This window comes from Aotus nancymaae, unplaced genomic scaffold (assembly GCF_030222135.1).
Source record: "Aotus nancymaae isolate 86718 unplaced genomic scaffold, 86718_ANA_hifiasm-v0.15.2.pri h1tg000067l, whole genome shotgun sequence".
Lineage (NCBI taxonomy): Eukaryota > Metazoa > Chordata > Mammalia > Primates > Aotidae > Aotus > Aotus nancymaae.
In genome coordinates, this window is record NW_026988482.1 from 37,155,966 (window position 1) to 37,175,032 (window position 19,067).

Sequence of the window (19,067 nt, forward strand, 5' to 3'; positions counted from 1 at the left end):
ACTTCTTGAAATGAATTGAATGTTTGTGTCCTTGCATAATTTGTATGTTGAAATCCAATCTTCAAAGTGATGATATTTGAAGATGGGCCTTGGGGAGGTCATTAGATCATGAGGGCCCCCATGATGGAATTAGTGCCTTTATAAAAGAGGCCTCAGAGAGCTGCTCATTTGCTTCTGCCACCATGTGAGGACCTAGTAAAAAGACAGCTGCCTATGAACCAGGAAGTGGGCCCTGATCAGACACTGAATCTGCCGGTGCCTTGATTTGAACTTCCTAGCCTCCAGAACTGTGAGAAACAAGTTCCTCTTGTTTATGTCAACTATGGTATTCTGTTATAGCAGCCTGAAGAGACTAAGACACTTGTTATAACTAATGAATCAATTGTGAAGTTTGTCCAATGTCTGTCTTTCCTGCTGGGAAATGATTCAGGACAACATCTATCTTAATACTCCTGTTGAATTCTCTGTATCTAACATAATGTTTGGCACGTAAGTATTCAATACATATGAATTGAGTGAACAGATCAATGGCATGTCAAAAATGCCCATATTAAATATCATTGTAGTGAAAATTCAGCTGTGAGGAGGAGGTGGAGAGATGATAAACTAAGTTGGAGAAGAACACTGAGATTCTGCATATAGGGGTCTTAAATCCACTCCGCAACCTCACAGTACCAGTTCCTTCTGGAACTTTTTAGTATTATCACATCCTGCTTTTAAGACTGGGCTCAGCCCACTGTGTGGTGCTTTCTAAACACTGTGGGTGAATGTGAAGAGCAGGATGGATGCTTCTGAAAAGAGATCATGACTGATAATCTTGACAAGAGCTACTAATAATTCATCACAAAAGAATCTCGAAATTCGTATTTCTCTAAAACTTCTGCATAGTGGTCTTGACATTTTGTCATTCTTGGACTTGATCAGGGACAAGTATGAACCTCAGAACTTGGATATCTTTCATGCAAAACATCATCAAGATGCAAGGACTTAGCTGGGTCCCTATCACTTAGAAAACATTTGCTGCCACAAGCACTGTGTATGATACAGTGTTAGGCACTTGGGGGATCATGATGAGAGGATGTAAACTGTGTTCTGTTAGCTTACAGCAACTGGGGAGAAAGATCTATAAAGGAACATCAAGGTAGGTACTGTAATAGAAGTATAATGTGACATAAGTCCTTCCTGAGAGAATCAAGGGTGGCTTCCCAGAGGTGATGATGGATAAACAAGAGTTTGCCACCAGGTTGAGTTGGCTACGATAGGGCCACTGCTCTTTTCTCCTTCCCATGGAAAATATTATAGGCAATCATGAATCCAAAAGGTCTATACAACTGTACATAGTCACACAATATTTCCTTATTTTTTTTCGGAATACAGCCTCTCTGGAGAGTGAAGGGAAGAGTGAAGTGAAGAGTGATGTAGGTTAACTCATAGTCTGAGGGTAGTCCTTAGGTCCCATTAAAGGCTGTCAAGGAGCAAAGGTTACATCCCAAGAGCTTGAAGCTCATAACATGGACCTGTGTTTTGCCTCCTCATCCTGGTATCAAAACCTCAGTGAACTACATGGCATTTGGTGTTGGTAAAGGAAGTAGGTAAGAGATATCTCTGATTTTAATGCCAGTTGCTGGCTTGGTAGTTGCTAGGGGGATGAAGAAAATAGCTAGTGTTTGTGAAGTGGGTTCTTCTTGCTAATCAGCTTAGAGAGACTGTCTTGTCAAGTGCAGTTCCTTCTATCACAACTCATCTTAGGCACTCACTCAGGGCCTTTTAACTCCACAGTGTTGAGATTTTTGAGGAGATCCACTGGTTACAGATAACACCATTCTGACTGAGAGTTAGCTCCACCAAATTCTACGTAGCAAAGTATTGGAAAAATCCAAAGAATGATCACTCCTGGCAGAACTTGGACAGTTCCTAATGACATCATAAAAAGAGGCTCATAAAAACTGAAGTCTGCAAGGAAAACAAGGACATTTTTCTGCTCCAAGTACTTAAGCCTTGGGAAGAAACAGCATTCTGTCAATCCAGGCTGAGGTTCTTGAGTGGAGTTTTTCAGTGGCAGACCCATTACAAACACATTTCAAAGCTGAAGTTGTGCCAAAATAAGGAAAATACAGTCGTCCATCCCCATTGCTACTTTTTCAAGCACAAAAATAGATTACCCTTGACAGAAGAATTGTTTATTCATACTGCTTTATGAAAGACACAGCATATGGGTGGGCCAAGTCCTCCAAAAAGAATCTCCGCTAGCCATTTATTTTTGTTTCGGGCTAATAACATTCCTCAATGGAGACAGCCTCCCAAGGACAATTCCCACTAGGGTCACTTATGCTCCGAGGGATTTTGGAACATCTTGAAAAATAGCATTTGAAAGTTCTAATGCCTCCCTTAGCTGCTGGCTTTTCTTTTCTGGTTTTGGATTTTTACCTGAAGAGGATGAATGCGGTATGTGTAAATGCTGACAAGCTGGCCCCTACTCAGACTGAGGTTCTCTAGACCCTGAAGGCTCAAATGACAAAAGCTGGTAGGCGATCAAAAGGAGAAATGTGACAGAGGGACCCTTGCTAGACACTGGAGCTCACTGACAGTGCTGCAGCTATTTAATCAAATCTCTCAGACACTTCCTGGGCTTCCGTCGTGTGTCAGGTAGTATGGCTGTCACTGGAGATGAAAGAGCCAGCCAAGAGGGGATGGTATGGGGGGCATGCCAGAAAGTGACCGGTTAGTGACACATGAAGCAACAGAGGCATGCAGAATACATCGAGGGCACCAAGGAACTCATCCAGTCCACAATAGTGAAACAGACTCAACCCTGAATGCTGGGTTTGTTGCTTACTAGCTTTGTAACTTTGGACTGATTTCTTCACCCATTGGAATTTTGGTTCTCACATTTGGAATGAGGATAATAAACCTACATTTGAAATAGGGATCTAGTTATTGTGAAAAGTAAGAGATTATAACATGAATACTTTTCTATCACTGACACATATAGCCTCTCTTTACAGACACACACACAAACACACGTGCATACACACATGCACGCGCCCTTGCAAACACTATGCTACTACTACCACCACTACAAACAACAATACTGCTAATAATGATGGTGCCTACAGTAAAGATAATAGTGTTATTTGGCATTTATTGAGTGCTAACTTTGTGCTGGACACTAAGTTAAACACTTTACATGCTTTATTTTACTTCACTAATCCTTCCAACAACCCACTGAAGCACGTGCTGCCATTATTCCCTGTTTTATTGTGGAAGAAAATGATGCAGAAATGTAAAAGCAAGAATTAGTAGAGTTGAGCTTGAAACCTAGCAGACTGGCTCCAGAGCTTGTGTCCTTAGCTGTGATAGGATAAGGTAGAACTATCTGGCTCCAAAGGTCTATAGATCTGAGGCGACTCTAGGGGTCCTTTCTGCATGGTGCAACCTGTATGCATCACCTCATTTTGTAGTGCTCAGCAGAAGGCTGGTCACAGCTGAGTCCTCCACAGCATTGGCTGTTCCACCATTGCCCAGCCAATGTGCACCATGTAGGGTTAAGCCCAGGGAGTAATGAGGAAGGGACCAGTAGGTTAAATGAGAGAAAGAGGTCTTGGTATTAATTTGTCAAAATCAGCACCGCAGACATTGAAAGGCATTTTTTGGCTCAGGCACTATAGTTTTCTAGGCTGGCTTATTTACCCAATTGGTCTTACTTCCTCAGCTTTTATGAATTGGATGAACTTTCTTCCACTTCAACAAGCTTCAGAGGACCTCCCTGGCATTTATATTTTTCCATGAGCTCAGATTTCCCTGGATGTTTAGCTATTGACAAAGGCCAGAGTCAGAGAGGGGCTCTCTGCATACACATTTTTTTTTATTATTTAGGCAACAAGTTGAAATAAATCCTACTGTGTGCTAGACACTTATGTTATTTCATAACACAGCATGAATGCCACGTCCAACATTAGTTTGAAAGTTGGGGGTTAGTATTATGCTCTGGTAGGAGAAGATCCCATTTGTAGCTGATTTTTGGCAATGTGTGGAACAGAACTTTTCCATCAGAGAAATGTTTGGATATTATTTCTCACCGATATTTGCAATAGGGCCAAGATATGAGCTACTAATCGTGCTCTGCATGGAAGAGGGGTCTAAGTGGCATTTCCACATTTAAAATGATGGCTTGAAGAACCAATGGTGTTTTACTCCTAGACCTCTGCCACTGCACTACAAAAGCTGTATGATTTGTCTTAAATAATTAGCTCAAGAATTTTGGAATTTTACACTAAAATTTGGCCAAAAGAACTGGCAAATATCACAGCAGCACTAATGCCACAATCTGCCTGCTTAAGCTCAAATGTCAACTTTTGATCACACAATTTAAATAACTTAGACTTAATTCCTGGGTGAAATTTGGGAACACTTTAATATCAACATGAGAGGATTTGGGAAAATGTTTGAGGAGGGATTACTAAGTCTTTTCTACCAGATTTTAAAAAATGCATTCATATCTCTTTCTGGAACTTTTAAGGCAGCATGACTGATGTTCACAGTGAGACCGTCTCTGTCTGATGTTCTTGTGCAGCCGTCTCTGTCTGATGATTCGTGAGATGCTGGTGTGATTGAACTGATATATTACAGTGCAAGGTCGTGGGTAAGGGAAAGTCAGCTTGCTCTTGCCTCCCTTCCCTCCTAGGAAGAGAGGACAAACATGCCTTTCAGTGGAAATATGTGATAATGAGAATGCTACTGGCAAAATAACCAGGGTCCCTACGATATCTTTTCCAAAAAAAATCAAAGCAGAGAGGATTCTGAATTCTAGGAGCCAAATCTACCTAACACTGCTGCTTCATTTGGGCTTCTAGATAAGCTGCAGGGAACACACAGCAACTCCTAGTGAAGAAAAGAAAGCAATTTCCAGGAGGGGTAACCAGCAGGGAGTGAAGAATGAAGGGAGTCCTGTCCTGGAGTAATTCCCTGCCTCTCTTCTGAGTATTCTAAAAAAATAGCATGAAACGTGGAATTAGATAACTCAGTTTTCTGCTTACTAGCTGTGTGGACTTGAACATAGCATGTAAACACCTTGATTTGCCTATACCGGGGAGAATTAATGTTAACTCCAAGGATTGTTCATCACAAGTCTAAATGAGATTTTATATGAATTGCACAGCCAGTGCCTGACACATTTAATAAAGGACTGATTAGCAGAGAGAGAGGTCAGGATGAGGCAAGGTAAAAGCCTGGGTGAAGGGCATAATGGATCCTTGGATTGGTAGGAGGAGGCAAGTGAGGGCCTATATTTGGGAAGACATTTTGTAATGACAGTATGCATACTGGTTAAGAGTGCAGATTCTGGCCATTGAGTGACCTTGGCCAGGTCCTCTTCTGTCTCTGCTTTAGCCTCCTCATCTGTGAAATGGGAATAATAATAGCATCTTTCTCATTAGGTTGTTGGAGGGTTAGATAGCTTCTCAAATGTAAAATGCTTAAAAGAGTATCTGGCACATAGGAAAACACTAGGTAAGTGGTAGTTATTACTATTAGGTACACCTGGAGCGTTTCCCAATTCATAATGTCCACCTTGCCCACAACCCTACTTCTTCCCACCCTCACCCTAAGTGATATATCCCCAGCATCCATGTATTCGATGAGACCTTCACCCCTTTTCCACTGTGGATTGGTTAATTGCACCAGGGATTGGCCTTCGAACCAAGTTGGGCCACGGAGAGTTCTGATTCTTAGCATTGTGAATTTGCAGGGGATGTGAAAGAAATGATAATGAATGTGACATACAGAGATGGGAGACACAGGGAAAGTCCTGATCACTCTGCAGGCCCTGGCTGTTCTTTCCTGGGCTCTAGCTGCAGCTTGTCTGCAGGCTCTGTGAGATACTCCTCCATCTCCGATCTCTTTTATATAAGCTTGCTTGAGTTGGTTCCTCTTATTTGCAATCAAAAGTGCTCTACCCATCTTTTAATTCAGAGAACAGAGTGAATTACATATGATAGATGACATCTATATCCAGGAATTTCTGGTTATGATATTTACAGGAGCTGATGTTCAGCCATATGGGTTGAATTGCACATCCTCACGAAAATTCACTGTGTTGCTGGAAATAGAAAAATCGGGGCATGCTAAAAGAAGATAAGTAGAGGTGCTTTGTCTCAATATCTCTTCATGAACTAGCCAATAGTTGAGATCTTGATATTTTATTTAATTTTTAATGGAGTAGATATTTCACGATTTTCATCAGTATTAGCCAGGCTGGTTTAGGCAAGGGGGGAATTTATTTTTCTTGGGATCTGACTAAACTGAGAGAAAAAGCAGGTACATGGCTGAAGCTTAAGAATAATTAGAATCAGGGATTTAAATGGATGTCCTCAGGACTGAGGACCCCTTGACATGTCAGTGTAGACTCTGTCTCTGTTTCTATGTGGTGGGTTTATTCTCTCGTCACCTTTTCCCTATATGGAAGAATTGACCATTGCTACAGGTATCCTTCTACCACTGGAAGATACAGCCTTCCTGACCCACAGTCCTCAGGCCCTATTAAGGAATTAATTGGTTTAGTTTGCATCAAGTTCCCATTTCCGGACCAATCACTTGTGGCCAGGGCAGGCTGGGAACTGTGACTGGATGAAGAAGAGCTTGCTCCAGGACCAGTTAGCTACGGCAAGGGGGCCACTGGCATGAATGAACATTGCAGAAGAGAATCAATTTCTAAAAGAACAGGAGACAGTAGTAGGCACTCCATCTCATAGAAACCCTCAATACCCTATACAGGGACCCTCCACATATCATTCTTCATGCTCTGTAAATAATAATCAAGATTCACTTAATTACCTACTTCATTGTCTAAGAATGCTTAGTTCTAAGTTGTTAACAATATCTAATTTAGCTTTAGAATATTTAGTGGTGGGGGTTGGGGAAGAGACTTCTTTGATTTACCATTCAGAGATGAGCATCTTAGCTCATTTATACCAATTGTTCATCTAGGGTCTATTAAAAATTAAAATTAGCCTAACACCAGTTTCTTAAATTATCTTGTTAAGCCTTAAAGTAAACAAACCAACTAAATTAAAGGTGCCATAAGCTTGTTTCTGAGGTAGGTGTGTGTGTGTGTTTGTGTGTGTGTGTGTGTGTGTGTGTGTGTGATTTTTATTTAGATGGATGAATACTTATTAGTTGGGGATATACTTGTTGCCTAAAAGGCAGATGAATAGGTCAAATGACCTTCATTTTCTGGATAATCCACCAGTAGGAAACATTTTTGCAGAAGTAAATTCTAAAGCCTTCTAAATGTTTATTCTCACATTAAGTGAGACCTTAAAACAGAACCTTTTATAATACCTTTAGCCAAATCCATAAACGCATACTATTTTTAGCCACCAGGCTGACTTGACTATTAACTTTAAAGATGTCCAAAAACAAGATGCAAAACATTTCAGTAAAAGTGCTTCAGCTCAGAGGGATTTTGATGCTTCTTGGAATCTCTCTGGCTTCTCCTCCGGTAGGATCCTTTTCTATACGTCCAAGTCCCGGGACACCTCTCTCCATAAAGAGAAAAGCTCTACCCTTTGCCCACCCTGCTGTTTCTAATAACCCCCACCCTCACATGCACACAGGGCCTGTGAATACAGTGGGAATCAGCAGAAGCCTGTTGCTATTTAACATTTTTATATTTTATTCTTCATGGATTTTTTGGTATTAATTATAATTTTTAAATACCTTACTAAAATAATGTTTATTTTGATTACCGGAGGCCCACTTAAATTTTGTACCCGAGGTAAGTGCCTCAGTCTGGTGCTAGCCCTGATATTTAGACAGACTTGAGCTGAGGGTGTGGCACAGCCTCTTTGCTGGTGCCCAGCAGGTTCAACCTTGACTTCCCCATCTCTAAACCAAGAATGATAATTGAAATATCCTTGGAGGGCTGTTTTGAGGATTGACTGAGTTGATGCATGTGAAGCATTTAGCATGCTAGAACAGAATCAGCACTCAACAAATTTGACTGGCATGACTACTATTAATAATATCACAGATGGCAGGGATAGCAATAATGGTAGATAAAAATTAACTGTAGTCACAAACAGTAAGACATAACCTCAACCCTTGAGGAGTCCTATCTACTGGGAGACTCAGACACGTAAACAAATGATCACCATTCAACAAGCTGTTATAATAAAGGTTGATATGCGGTCTGATGAAAGCACAAAGGTGGAAAGGATTAACTGCTAAACTCTTAGAGAAGATGTTTTAAGTCAGGTACTAAAGGCTGAATAGCTGAGTTTGCTAAGTGGAGGGGAGAAGAAAGGTCATTCCAGGTTGAGACACCAGTGCGTATAAAGACACCGACCCTGGAAAGGGCGTGGTATATTCAGAAGGAGACATCCTCTGTAGTTGGACTGGGGATTTCTGGTGGGAAAGCTGTGCAAGGTGAGGCTAAAAAGAAAGGGTAGAGTCTGTTGGCTAAGAGTGTTGAATATCGTTATAAAGAGGTTAGATTTTGTTCTGGGAGCAATGAAGGAATCTATTGAAGGATTTTGAGGCTCTGTTCCGAGATGTTTATATATGAGTTTTAGTATGGCAACTATGTGCAGGATGGATAGAAAATGGGGGAATTGGACCCAGGGATACCCATTAGGAGGCTATTGTAATAATCAGGTGCTGAAGATGAGGGTCTATATCAAAGCACCAGGAGTAGGGGTGAAAAACTGTCAAGAGATCTCTGACCCACATTTAGGAGGCAGTCATGGGAGGCTGGTGGCTGACTGAGTGTAGAGCATAGCAGGGAGAAAAAAGAAATTGACAATGGCTAGAAGGTTTCATCCACAGCAACTGGATATAGAACACGAAAAGAGGAGTAAATACAGTTATGTGTGTGGGGTGGGAGGAAGAAGACAAGGAGCTGGATTTTGAATGCATTCAACCTGAAATGCCAGGAAAATGTCTAAGTGGAAATGTTCAGTAGACTGTTGGAGATATGAGTCTAGAACTCAGAAGGAAGGTTGGAGGTCTGAGCTTGGGTATTCACTGGAGCATAGGAAATGCATGAGGTATCTCTGGGAGAGCTTGCCTTGAGAGAGGTGGGCTGAGGGCCCAATGAGGATAATTGTCCTCATCTTCCCTCCTCTCTGCTTCTCAGCTTTATCCTTTAGAGGCTCTCAATAATCAGCGTGCTTCCTGAGTGGGACTTTGGCCTGGATCCCACCAAACATCCCCCATATTTCCTTACCCTGGCTATTTGGTCTGCCATTTGGAGACGTCCATCCAGCTCTCGTCTGATCTGGGCTGCTTGCTCATCTGGATTGTCCAGCTGCACAAAAGCACAGACATTGAGACTTTCAGTTTAAACTCATGAGATTCCATTTTACACCCCCCACACTGTGCTCCATGGACGTATTTCACTAAAGATAGATTCTTGTAACTGACAAATCCAGTTTGAGAGAAATCCCAAGTTAATTCTTCTAGGCAGAGCATGATGTGGTAGGCAGTTGCTAAGACAGGCATTTGAATGACCTTGCACAAGAACCATCAATCTCTTCTGAACTGCTAGATAGCAGTGTTTCTAATGAGGACCCAATGCACATTTCTTTTTGGCCCAATGAAGAAAGTGCTTATGTGGCAGATGTACAAAGAAGAAGATGGCGATATAACTATTAGAAATGTCAGGAGCAGACATAGTGCATATCCCCAGTGCATAAATGGCACGTGCCCAGCTGCTCTCCACCTCTGGACCATGGAAGATTGATGCCATTGCATTCCTTCTCTTTGAACCCTGAGACCTCAACCAGCTCTCCAGATGGCTACTTCCAATCAGCTGGTGTCGATATCTAAGTTGAAATCTATCCCTGTCTTACCTGATGATGAGAGCTATTAGGATATAAAGATCAGAACAGCCAAGCATGGACAATTCCCTAACTTAACTGTTTTCAGTTTCTTTCTATCTAAAGAAAAAGGGGTCAGTTATGTAGTCTTCATCCTTTCACATCTTTCTGTGACTCTTTGAAAAGACTAGCAAACATTTCTGTAAAGGACCCTAAATTCAAAACTTTAGGCTTTGAGAGCCATAAGATCTCTGTTGCAATAAATCAACTCCTCCCTTGCAGGTGAAAACAGTGCTAGACAATATGTAAGTGAAGATAATATGTAAGTGAATGTAAGGGCTGTAAGTGAGTGAGACCCACTATATTCTAATAAAATTTTATTTACAACAGGTGGCAGGCCGTAGTTGCTCATTTCCATTTTATGAGTTGAAACTATTATTTCCAAGAAACACTAGCATTGTCTTTCAAGCTGTATTGGGTCTGCTTATTCAGCAAGTTATATTTTATTCACAGAAAAGTTTACTAAGGAACAGTGGCATTCAAATAAAATGAATTTTATTCTTTTTTTAGTATATATTAATTCACAACAAAAAGTAGCATAAGAAAAATGTGTTTTCTAAGTCCCTTTCTTCTAAAATTAGTTTTAGAAAAAAGTTTTAAGTTCCTTGCCTACAAAAAAAAAAAAAAAAAAAAAAAAAAAAGATTCTCACCTATGCCATAAAATGATATAGCAAATAAGTTATTTGGAATATGATATAAACAATAACACAAGAAAATGTATGGTCATACTTTTGAAGCATCATAATTAATCTTCTTTGGTTTATTTTACAAAACACATTAAAAATCAATTTGGCTTTATGCTGTACATTTTAATCACCCTGTTCAACTCAAGAACCAGCATCACTTTATCTTTCCCTTTCCAGAGTTTGGGAGAAGGACTATTTCTTAGATCATAAAAACTGGATTGCAACATTTGGCTAAGTATTCTAAGGCAGCATTTTCCAAAGGGTGTTCTGTTACAAAGTCTTTGAGAAGCTCTGCAGTAAGAAAATTTGTTAGACTTTAACTAACTCAACTATTTCTTTTTTCCCCTGAGACTGAGTCTTGCTCTCTTTCCCAGGCCAGAGTGCAGTGGCACAATCTCGGGTCACTGCAACCTCTGCCTCCTGGGTTTAAGCAATTCTCCTGCCTCAGCATCCCAAGTAGTTGGGATTACAGATGTCTGACATTGCACCCGGCTAATTTTTGTATTTTTACTAGAGATGGGGTTTCAGGTTTCGCCAGGTCAGCCAGGCTGACCTGGGAACTCCTGACCTCATGATCTACCTGCCTCAATCTCCCAAAGTGCTGGGATTACAGACACGAGACACCGTCCCCGGCCCCAACACTCAACTGTTTTTAAACTGAAACTGTAATTTTTATTTTTTGCATAATGCTCATAGAACATGAGTTGGAAATTGTATTTTAAACAAACGTAAAGCACACCACCCAAAAGCAGTCACATGACTGACCAGTGATCCATCCCAGTAACCACTTCTTAACAGACACACAAATCGTGGGAAATACAGCATCCTCAGTGCTGTTTTTAGGCTCCAGTGAGCTGCTTTTCTTTCATTCCTTTGGAAGCCCAAGAGTTCTTTAGCTCCAAGTGCAAATCCACTGGGAACACTCAGAAATGTCTTGTTCAAAATACATAAGCAAATGAAACATTTGACTGCTTCACCAGGAAGCAGCAAAATGATTTGGTTATTGGCTAAAGTTAGTTAACAGCTAAGTGATTTGGTTAGGAGAATTTTGTCAGAAGATATGGTGCTCATACAGGTTAAAACAGAAGAGGGAAAATACAGCTCAACAGAACCAGCTCCATTACCAAAGTTTCCAGAGGCATTTGAGTTCTCCCACTGACTTCATAGAATGCAACTGGAAACAGCAGAAAATGCTGGCAATGAAGATGAGTAGGCAAGATCTACATTAAGCTCAATTCTTTTATTCATTAGTTCACTAACTTATTCATTCATTAAATTTTTATGGAATGTCTTGATATGTCAAGATACTGGAATAAGAAAGGAACAAGACAGACCTAGTCCCTGACTCCATGGAACTGAAATCCAGCAAGAACAGGCATGATGTGGGCGTAAAGAAGGGATTAGCGTTTATTGATGCCTGTACCAAACACTAAATACCTTATGACCTGTTTTACAGCCTTTTCTAAAGGGTCCCAAGAAACAGACTAATGTGCGTTCCCACAGGAAAAAGGATTTTGAGGTGAGGAAATGAGAATTTCTCTTGAAAATCTGAAGTATGTCAGCATAATCAAGACTTTGAGAAATTCTAGAGTAAATAATTCTTTTTAACTGCATTTAACCTTGTCTTTTACATGATTATTCCACCAAAAATCACACATTCCACAGAGCCGTATGGAAAATTCCAAATGTGAAACAACAACTTTGTAAGGTTGGTATCATTACCCCCATTTTACAGATGAGAAAACTGAGTCTTGATAAGGTAGAGGAACATTCCCCAAATCACACAGCTAGTTAAGTGGTAGTAGCCATCTGAAAACAAGTCTGCTCTGCCTCAAACTGGAATTATTCTGCTCTGCATTATGTTGGCTTCATACTTACGTGCTTTGTTTGGTTTTCTAATCCAACCTCACTTTGTTCCTTGTAGACACGGGCCAGTTTGATCCATAAAGCCACCACTGGGGGCAGAGAAATGTCAACCTTTTGTCACTTGTCAAGATTGATTTCTTTTGGGGAGGCTGTAGCAGTGCTGGATGTCTCCCTAAGAAATAATAGCAATGAGTGTGTCCTTATCCTGGCTGTGCCACCTAGTAGCTGTGTGACCTTGGGCAAGTCAATTAACCTCTCTGTGCTCCAGCTCTTCTTATCTGAATAATCAGGTTAATTAATGCGACCTGAGGTTGTCATAAGAATCAATGGAGACAACAGATAAAAAGTGCTCAGCCCACAGCTTGGCATACAGCAAACCCTCATGAATGGTGGCTGCTGTTCCTTGTGTTATTAATTTAGAGCAGTCCATGTTGGCTGCATTTCTGACATGGGCCACAATGGGGCGTCAAAGGTTCAGAAGAGAAGTTGCCAGATGGGAACGTGTTCCTTACTGGCGTGGATGTGGGGTCTCAGTCTGACAGTCTGTGCAGCAGAGATGATGTGATCAGAGGTTCCCATCTCTTGACAAATTTCCCTGGCTTTTTGTGTCTCCCACTTTCCCTGGGGTTGAGTCCCCTTGCTCTGTTAGACTTTAATTAGCAGGAGTGACCAGAAGGTGGCCACTGCTGCCTGATGGCTAATGATTTGAAGAGAAGATGAAAAGGGAAATGCAACCGAAGCTCCCTAAAATAGCTTGGCGTGATAGAGAAGGCCATCCTCGAGTGAGGAGCTTGACAGCTCCACTGTATGAAATCCCAAAATATAAAGAGAAATCAAGTAATTACCTTTTCAAGGACTGGAAAGAAAAAGCCAGCGAGTGAGCTTCCATGGAAACGAGGTTCTGTTTACTGCGCTGGTCTTTTCCACTGAGGAAAGGAAAGATCAGCTGGAGAACCGAGCCAAGGGCAAGCCTTTCACGTTGACAGCTCATTAGGGTTCAAAAATGTACATGTGCATAAAGCCTCTTTACCTAATTAGACAAATAATCTTCCTACTAGCAGAGGTCAAGCAGAGGCTGTGTGGTTGTTTTGACTTGTCAGTCAAGCAAAGGGAAGTATTTCCTCTGGCTTTTCCTGTAAAGTGATGGAGAATTAAGCCTAGCGCTGCTCAAGTATAGACAGGTATTGCCTGAGCCGTCAGTTCAAGCCCACCAGAGGCGACTGTCTCTAGCTTACGGGTGGTACTCTTTCTGTCAATGCAGAGATGAAAACTCAAACATATCACTATAGGGCTGATTTAAACACAGACGAGATATAGCAGAGTGAAGTTGCACCCATCTACCCCACTCTTTAGCTGTGCTGCAACCTTGTCAAGTTTCTTAACCACACCATGCCTCGGTTTCCTCACCTGCAGAGTGGACATCAATTTTATATTGCATAGCTCTTTGAAAGGACAAAATGACAAATGACAAAATGTGCTGCATTGTCCAATGGAAGTCAGACTGACTTAGGTCCAATCTTGACTTTGCAATTTCCTTACTGACAGGGATTGAACAAGCAATTGAACCTTTCTGAGCCTCCATTTCCTTATCTGTAAAACCGGGATAAGACACCTACCCTGGCATATGATGAGGATTAAGTCAGATGACATACATCTAAAGCACCCAGTGAGGTAGGTGCTGGCACACAGAGGTCCTACAGTTTAGCAAAGTTTATAGCATTATCCCTATTTTAGAATGGGCAGTCACCAGGTTTTAATTCTCCTCCTTGCCTTTATAATTTATGAGAGAAATCAGACCAGGGTAAAGAAGCCTGGGATCTTGGAACAGGTGTTAGGAACCCGTGTTCTGATCCTCAGTTTGCCTTTTCTGTGGGATCTTGAGCCAAAGTTGTGACCTCTCTATGCACAGTCTGTTCATTTGAAAGAAATGACAAGCTTTCAGCTATTATATTTCAGGATTCTCTGAAAAGCCTAGACTGGTATTTCTCAAAGTTGTATTCTAGGGAATATCAGTCCTGCAGGTCCTCTAGATCCTCGATGAGAAAAGATTCTGTGGTCAAATAAAAACTAGAAACTCTGCTCCCTCTATCCCATTCCTGGAGAGCCACAACACACATGATCAAGAAATCTTACACCAAGGCAACCTCAGGCAGCCCCACATTCCCAAATGTATCTGACTACGTGTTCCCAGGAACACATTCTGGGATGTGCTCACCCAGGCGATTTTCCTGTGTACTTCACTTTTCTCACGTCTGCAGACAGAATTTTGGGGATGGGGGGTGGGGGTGGAGACAAGGAGGAAGCAATCCCACTATGCAAATAGGTCTATATGTCAGCAGAAAAGAATTCACACCTGGGAATGCCCTGTCTGACCTCTAGGGTGATGAAGAAATTGTCACGGGGCCTGGGCCTGAAGCCTCCTCCTTAGCTTCAGAGGCCTTGGAGAATTGGCCTTGACGGTGTGCCTGGGAGACATCCTTGGGTACCAGCTTCCCCCGGGGATGCCTGAATTCTTTGGTGCTCGCGTGCTAACGATGATAAGGAGGCAGCTTCAACTCTTGACTCTTCCAAAGTCATCAGTGTCGCTGCCAAGAGGCAGTCTTTGGTCAAGCAAAGAAAGGATGTGATTCAAATACACAGAAAATGTAAACAGAAATAAGCAGATTACTTTATGCCTTATTTGAATAATGGTTCTGCTTTCTGGAAAAATCTATGGTTCTCAGCCTTAGAGTAAATGAACCAACTTCAGCTTCAGGACTAAAGTGACAGTGATCCAGACTGTGGCTGGAAGGAGTTTTAGGGATAATGTAGCAACCTCAGACTGGGTGTGTGGCCCCTGCCGAGCTCTGCAGCTTTGCTGGGCACCACATCCTCTCTCAGTGTGTTCCACTGAATACTTCATTCAGGCTTTTGGGAGGGCTAGCTTTCTTCTGCTGCCAGGTTTTTGCACAGTTCCTCATGCCTGAGCACTCTTCCTTATCTCTCCCTTGACTGGTGTAACCCTTTCTTAACTTATCCTTCATCTTTCAGCTTTGCAGCAACTCTGTTCGCTCTTCAGATCTGTGAATTTCTCCTGTCTTTCCTGATGATTATGTACCTTTCCCTTCTTAACATACATCATTATATAACTTACATGTATGTATGTAAGTTGATGTTTGCCTACTAGACTGTAAGCTCCGCAAGGTCAGGGATGGGTGTGATTTTGCTCACTTCTGCATCCCTGGCACCTACATATTTAGGTGCTTCAGTGGCAAATACAGAGTGGGCTCTGAGTAAATGCCTGGCAGATGAATAAAATGACTGCCTGACTGGATACAGGACTGAGTTAATCAGCTGTGACCCAAAAAAGGAAGAATCAACTACCGACAGTCGCACAATGATCAGGGAGCGCTGGGACCAAACTCCCAGTCGGCTAACTTCTAGTTTGCTCTGTCTTGCTGCCTAGTGGCTGTGTTCCAGCAAGTGCCATTCTCTGCAGAAATCGGAAAAGACTGAACTTTGCTGGCCTATAACCAGTCTCTTTCCTGATTATAGCTTTCTTAATTCTGGACTTTGGGGATGGAGACAGGGTCTCTATAAGCAGCTGTGGTGCAAGCCACCTGCTGACCCGGGTTTAGCTCAATCTGTTCACTTTGTTTTCTCTTTACTTCCCAGCATGTCCCCTGGGTTCCTAGGGATTAACGTCTGAGATGGAGGCTTCCAAGAGCTACTGCAGAGGAGGGTGGAGGCACCTCCCCATAAAGCACTCCCATCAGCTGGCAGGGCCCTCCTTTCCTCACAGCCCCATGTTTTTTTATCCTCCTTCAGAGACAAGCTGCTCCAGCAAATGCTGCCTTCCTGGTGCACTGCAGTCTGGAAAGTTACAGCTGGGACAGTGTCAGTTCCCAACCAGGAGATGGGAGTGCCCAAGCTCCTGCCTCAAGACTGCACTGGGCTTTGGACTGTGGCTGTATTGCAGCATTCAAGGTCTGGCTGCTGCATTCAAATTCCTTCCTCTCATCTCCTAAAGCCTGTCTCTTGTGTATCCACCTTTAATGTAGAGCCTATAGAACATGGTCAGCAGGTGCCCCCTCCACTGTCCACATTCAAATCCTTGCTTTTCCACTTTAAACCTGAGCAATCCTAGGCAAGTGATTGGACCTCTCTGAGCCAAAGCTGTTATTTTTTTCAACTCTTTTAACTATAAAATGGGAATAATAATGATAATACCTACCTCAGAGGTTTGATAAGAGATTGAATAAAACAGATGTGTATTGTGTATGACAATTAGCAGAATGCTTAGCATGCAGTCATGTTCAGTACATCTTAGCAGCTGTTAGTCCTTGGCATTTCACAGCCTGCATAAATTCTCCCTTACAAAAATTCTGATTCTGCGGCACTTAAAGAAGTATAACAGATTTCCTCCCCTTGTAGGTAAGAAACCAAGCTTTAAAAGGTTAAAGATCCAGAGATAATTAGCTCTAGAGGGGGTAATCCTTAGGAAAAAAAAAACCCCATGGATTTCAGAATCAGAAAACCTTGAGATCTAATGTAGCCGGTGACACATACTCACTGTGTGATCAGGGCCAGATGCTCAACTTCTCTGAGCATCTATAGCTGCAGCACTAAAATAATAACCTCAAAGGAGTATTTTAACAATGATAATCAATATTCTCAGACAGCAGGGGTTCAACACATTGTAGGTATAAATAACTCCATTATAAACTGGAGGAGAATCTGATGGAATCTACAGCCTTGTCACCCATCTGAGTCTTTACTGAGGGCTCTGTTTCAGGGTTATTTGTAGAAGGAACATGGAGTTTGGTCTCCCATGCACAGTCAGTCACATTCTGTTTTTATAAAAAGTCATCCAAGGAGATGATACTACCTAATTTGTGGAAGAGTTAAAATAAGATCATTTGTGTCTTTCTTTATCATGCCTTATTTCCTTTCCAAGAGAAGACCTTGGGTAGGTCAAAGTTTCCATTCTGAACGATGTACTTCTCCTTGATTGCAAAATGCAGGGTTTAGCTCCCAGGTTTTGCCAGCCAATGAGAACCCTGGCTGCGTTTGAGTCACTGGTTTTATGTCTTTGCTGGCTTCTGGCAATGCAGTAAATATAACCCAAGAGCTCCAAATGCAGCAATTTTCTGAGCAAGCAGCAAATAAATACATTAAAAAAAACCCAAACAGAAAACCAATCTAGTTCTTTATGATCCCATAGTGCTCAACTAGTCTTTCCCCATTTCCCCGCAGTCCTGAAATGACCTCCCCTCTTCTTTCTACCATTTCAAGTCTGCTGTATCATTCAGCATTTGGCTTCAGGCCTTTCTTCAAGAAGCCCCCCTTGATTACTTTAGCCAGGCATCAACCCGCTTTTACAGGAATGGCTAGCAAGCTTTCTACGTGCCCTGTGCCTTAGCTCTCTCTTCCACACCAAAGCAGCCACAGCACATGGTAGTCAGGGACCCAGGAGCTGGCAACAGTCAGATCTAGCTTCAAATCCTTGCTCTGACACTTTCCAGCTCTGTGACATTGGAATATATACTAAGCTCTCTCTGTCTGTGGCCTTATTTGCAAAGTGGGAGTCCTAACGGTAACAAAGCCAACAGCAGAGGCTTGTTATGAAAATGAAAGAAGACGGTACTCATAAAGTACTTAGCATGATGTCTTGAATATGAGGGTTTGCAAGGTTAAGGCTATAATTTAGTACTACTGAGGTCAGAGACTATGTTTCTATCCAGCATAGAAGAGATAGCTGTGTTTTTTTAATGGATTATTTTAATGATCTTTATAGCTGGGGCTGGGAGATCATCCATTTCACCTGCACGATCCTGAAGCCATTTAAAGAAGAGAATGGGTGTTTTCTTTCTGAGTGAGTGTGGCAGCTGAAGCCCAGGGTATAGAGGAAGCAGGTGGTTTTGTGAAGAAAAATGCAGGGGACTAGGCCTGATCTATCCCTTCCTAGGCATGCAGTCACCTCCTAAATATCTCTTGACTCCATCTATGCTGTGTATCCACTTCCTTAAGCCAGGCTGCCATCATCTCCATCCTCAGCCACTGATTTCACCTTCATCCTCTCTTGCTTCCCTCTGACACACAGCAGTTCTCCATCCTGGCTGCATATTTGAATCCCCAGAGAGAGATAAAAGGCAATCCTAATGTTGAGGCTGCACCCAGACCAAATAAATGTGATATTCTGGATTGGGGCCCAGGCAGCAGTTTTTTTTTTAAAACCCTCCAATGTACAGCCAAGATTGAGAACGTCTATCAAAATCCAGTGGTTCTCAAACTTTGGTGCCCATAAAAATCAACCAGAAAACTTGTTAAAACACAGAGTCCCAGGCCTTACCCGTGGAGGGTTTTGATTCAGTAGGCCTGGGGTGACACCCAAGAATTCATCCTTTTAAACATCTCCTGGGTGGTGCTGATGCTGTGAACCACATACCATGGAGCAAGGATTTAACTCATGCTCTGCAAGGCAGGCTGCTGATCTTTCTGGAACATGCATTTTCTCATGTGACTCTCCTGCTTAGGACCTGTCAATAACATTCCATTTCCCTCGGCAGTAGGAGTCTGAGATCCTTATCAAAGCTTTGAGAGCTTTTGCCATCTGCCTCCTGCACAGCTTTCCAGCCTCATCTCCCACCACTCTGTCTTG

General features: G+C 42.1%; 1 protein-coding gene across 16 annotated transcripts in view; it reads right to left on the bottom strand.

Annotated features, from left to right (window-relative positions):
- The window catches only part of CADPS (calcium dependent secretion activator), a 472,594-nt gene that overhangs the window by 253,035 nt on the left and 200,492 nt on the right, over window positions 1-19,067 (bottom strand). For all 16 annotated transcript variants that reach the window (XM_064367295.1, XM_064367298.1, XM_064367286.1 and 13 more), the window contains exon 4: window positions 9,224-9,304. In XM_064367295.1, coding sequence (XP_064223365.1) covers window positions 9,224-9,304 — 81 coding nt within the window. The remainder of the gene's footprint in view (window positions 1-9,223; window positions 9,305-19,067) is intronic.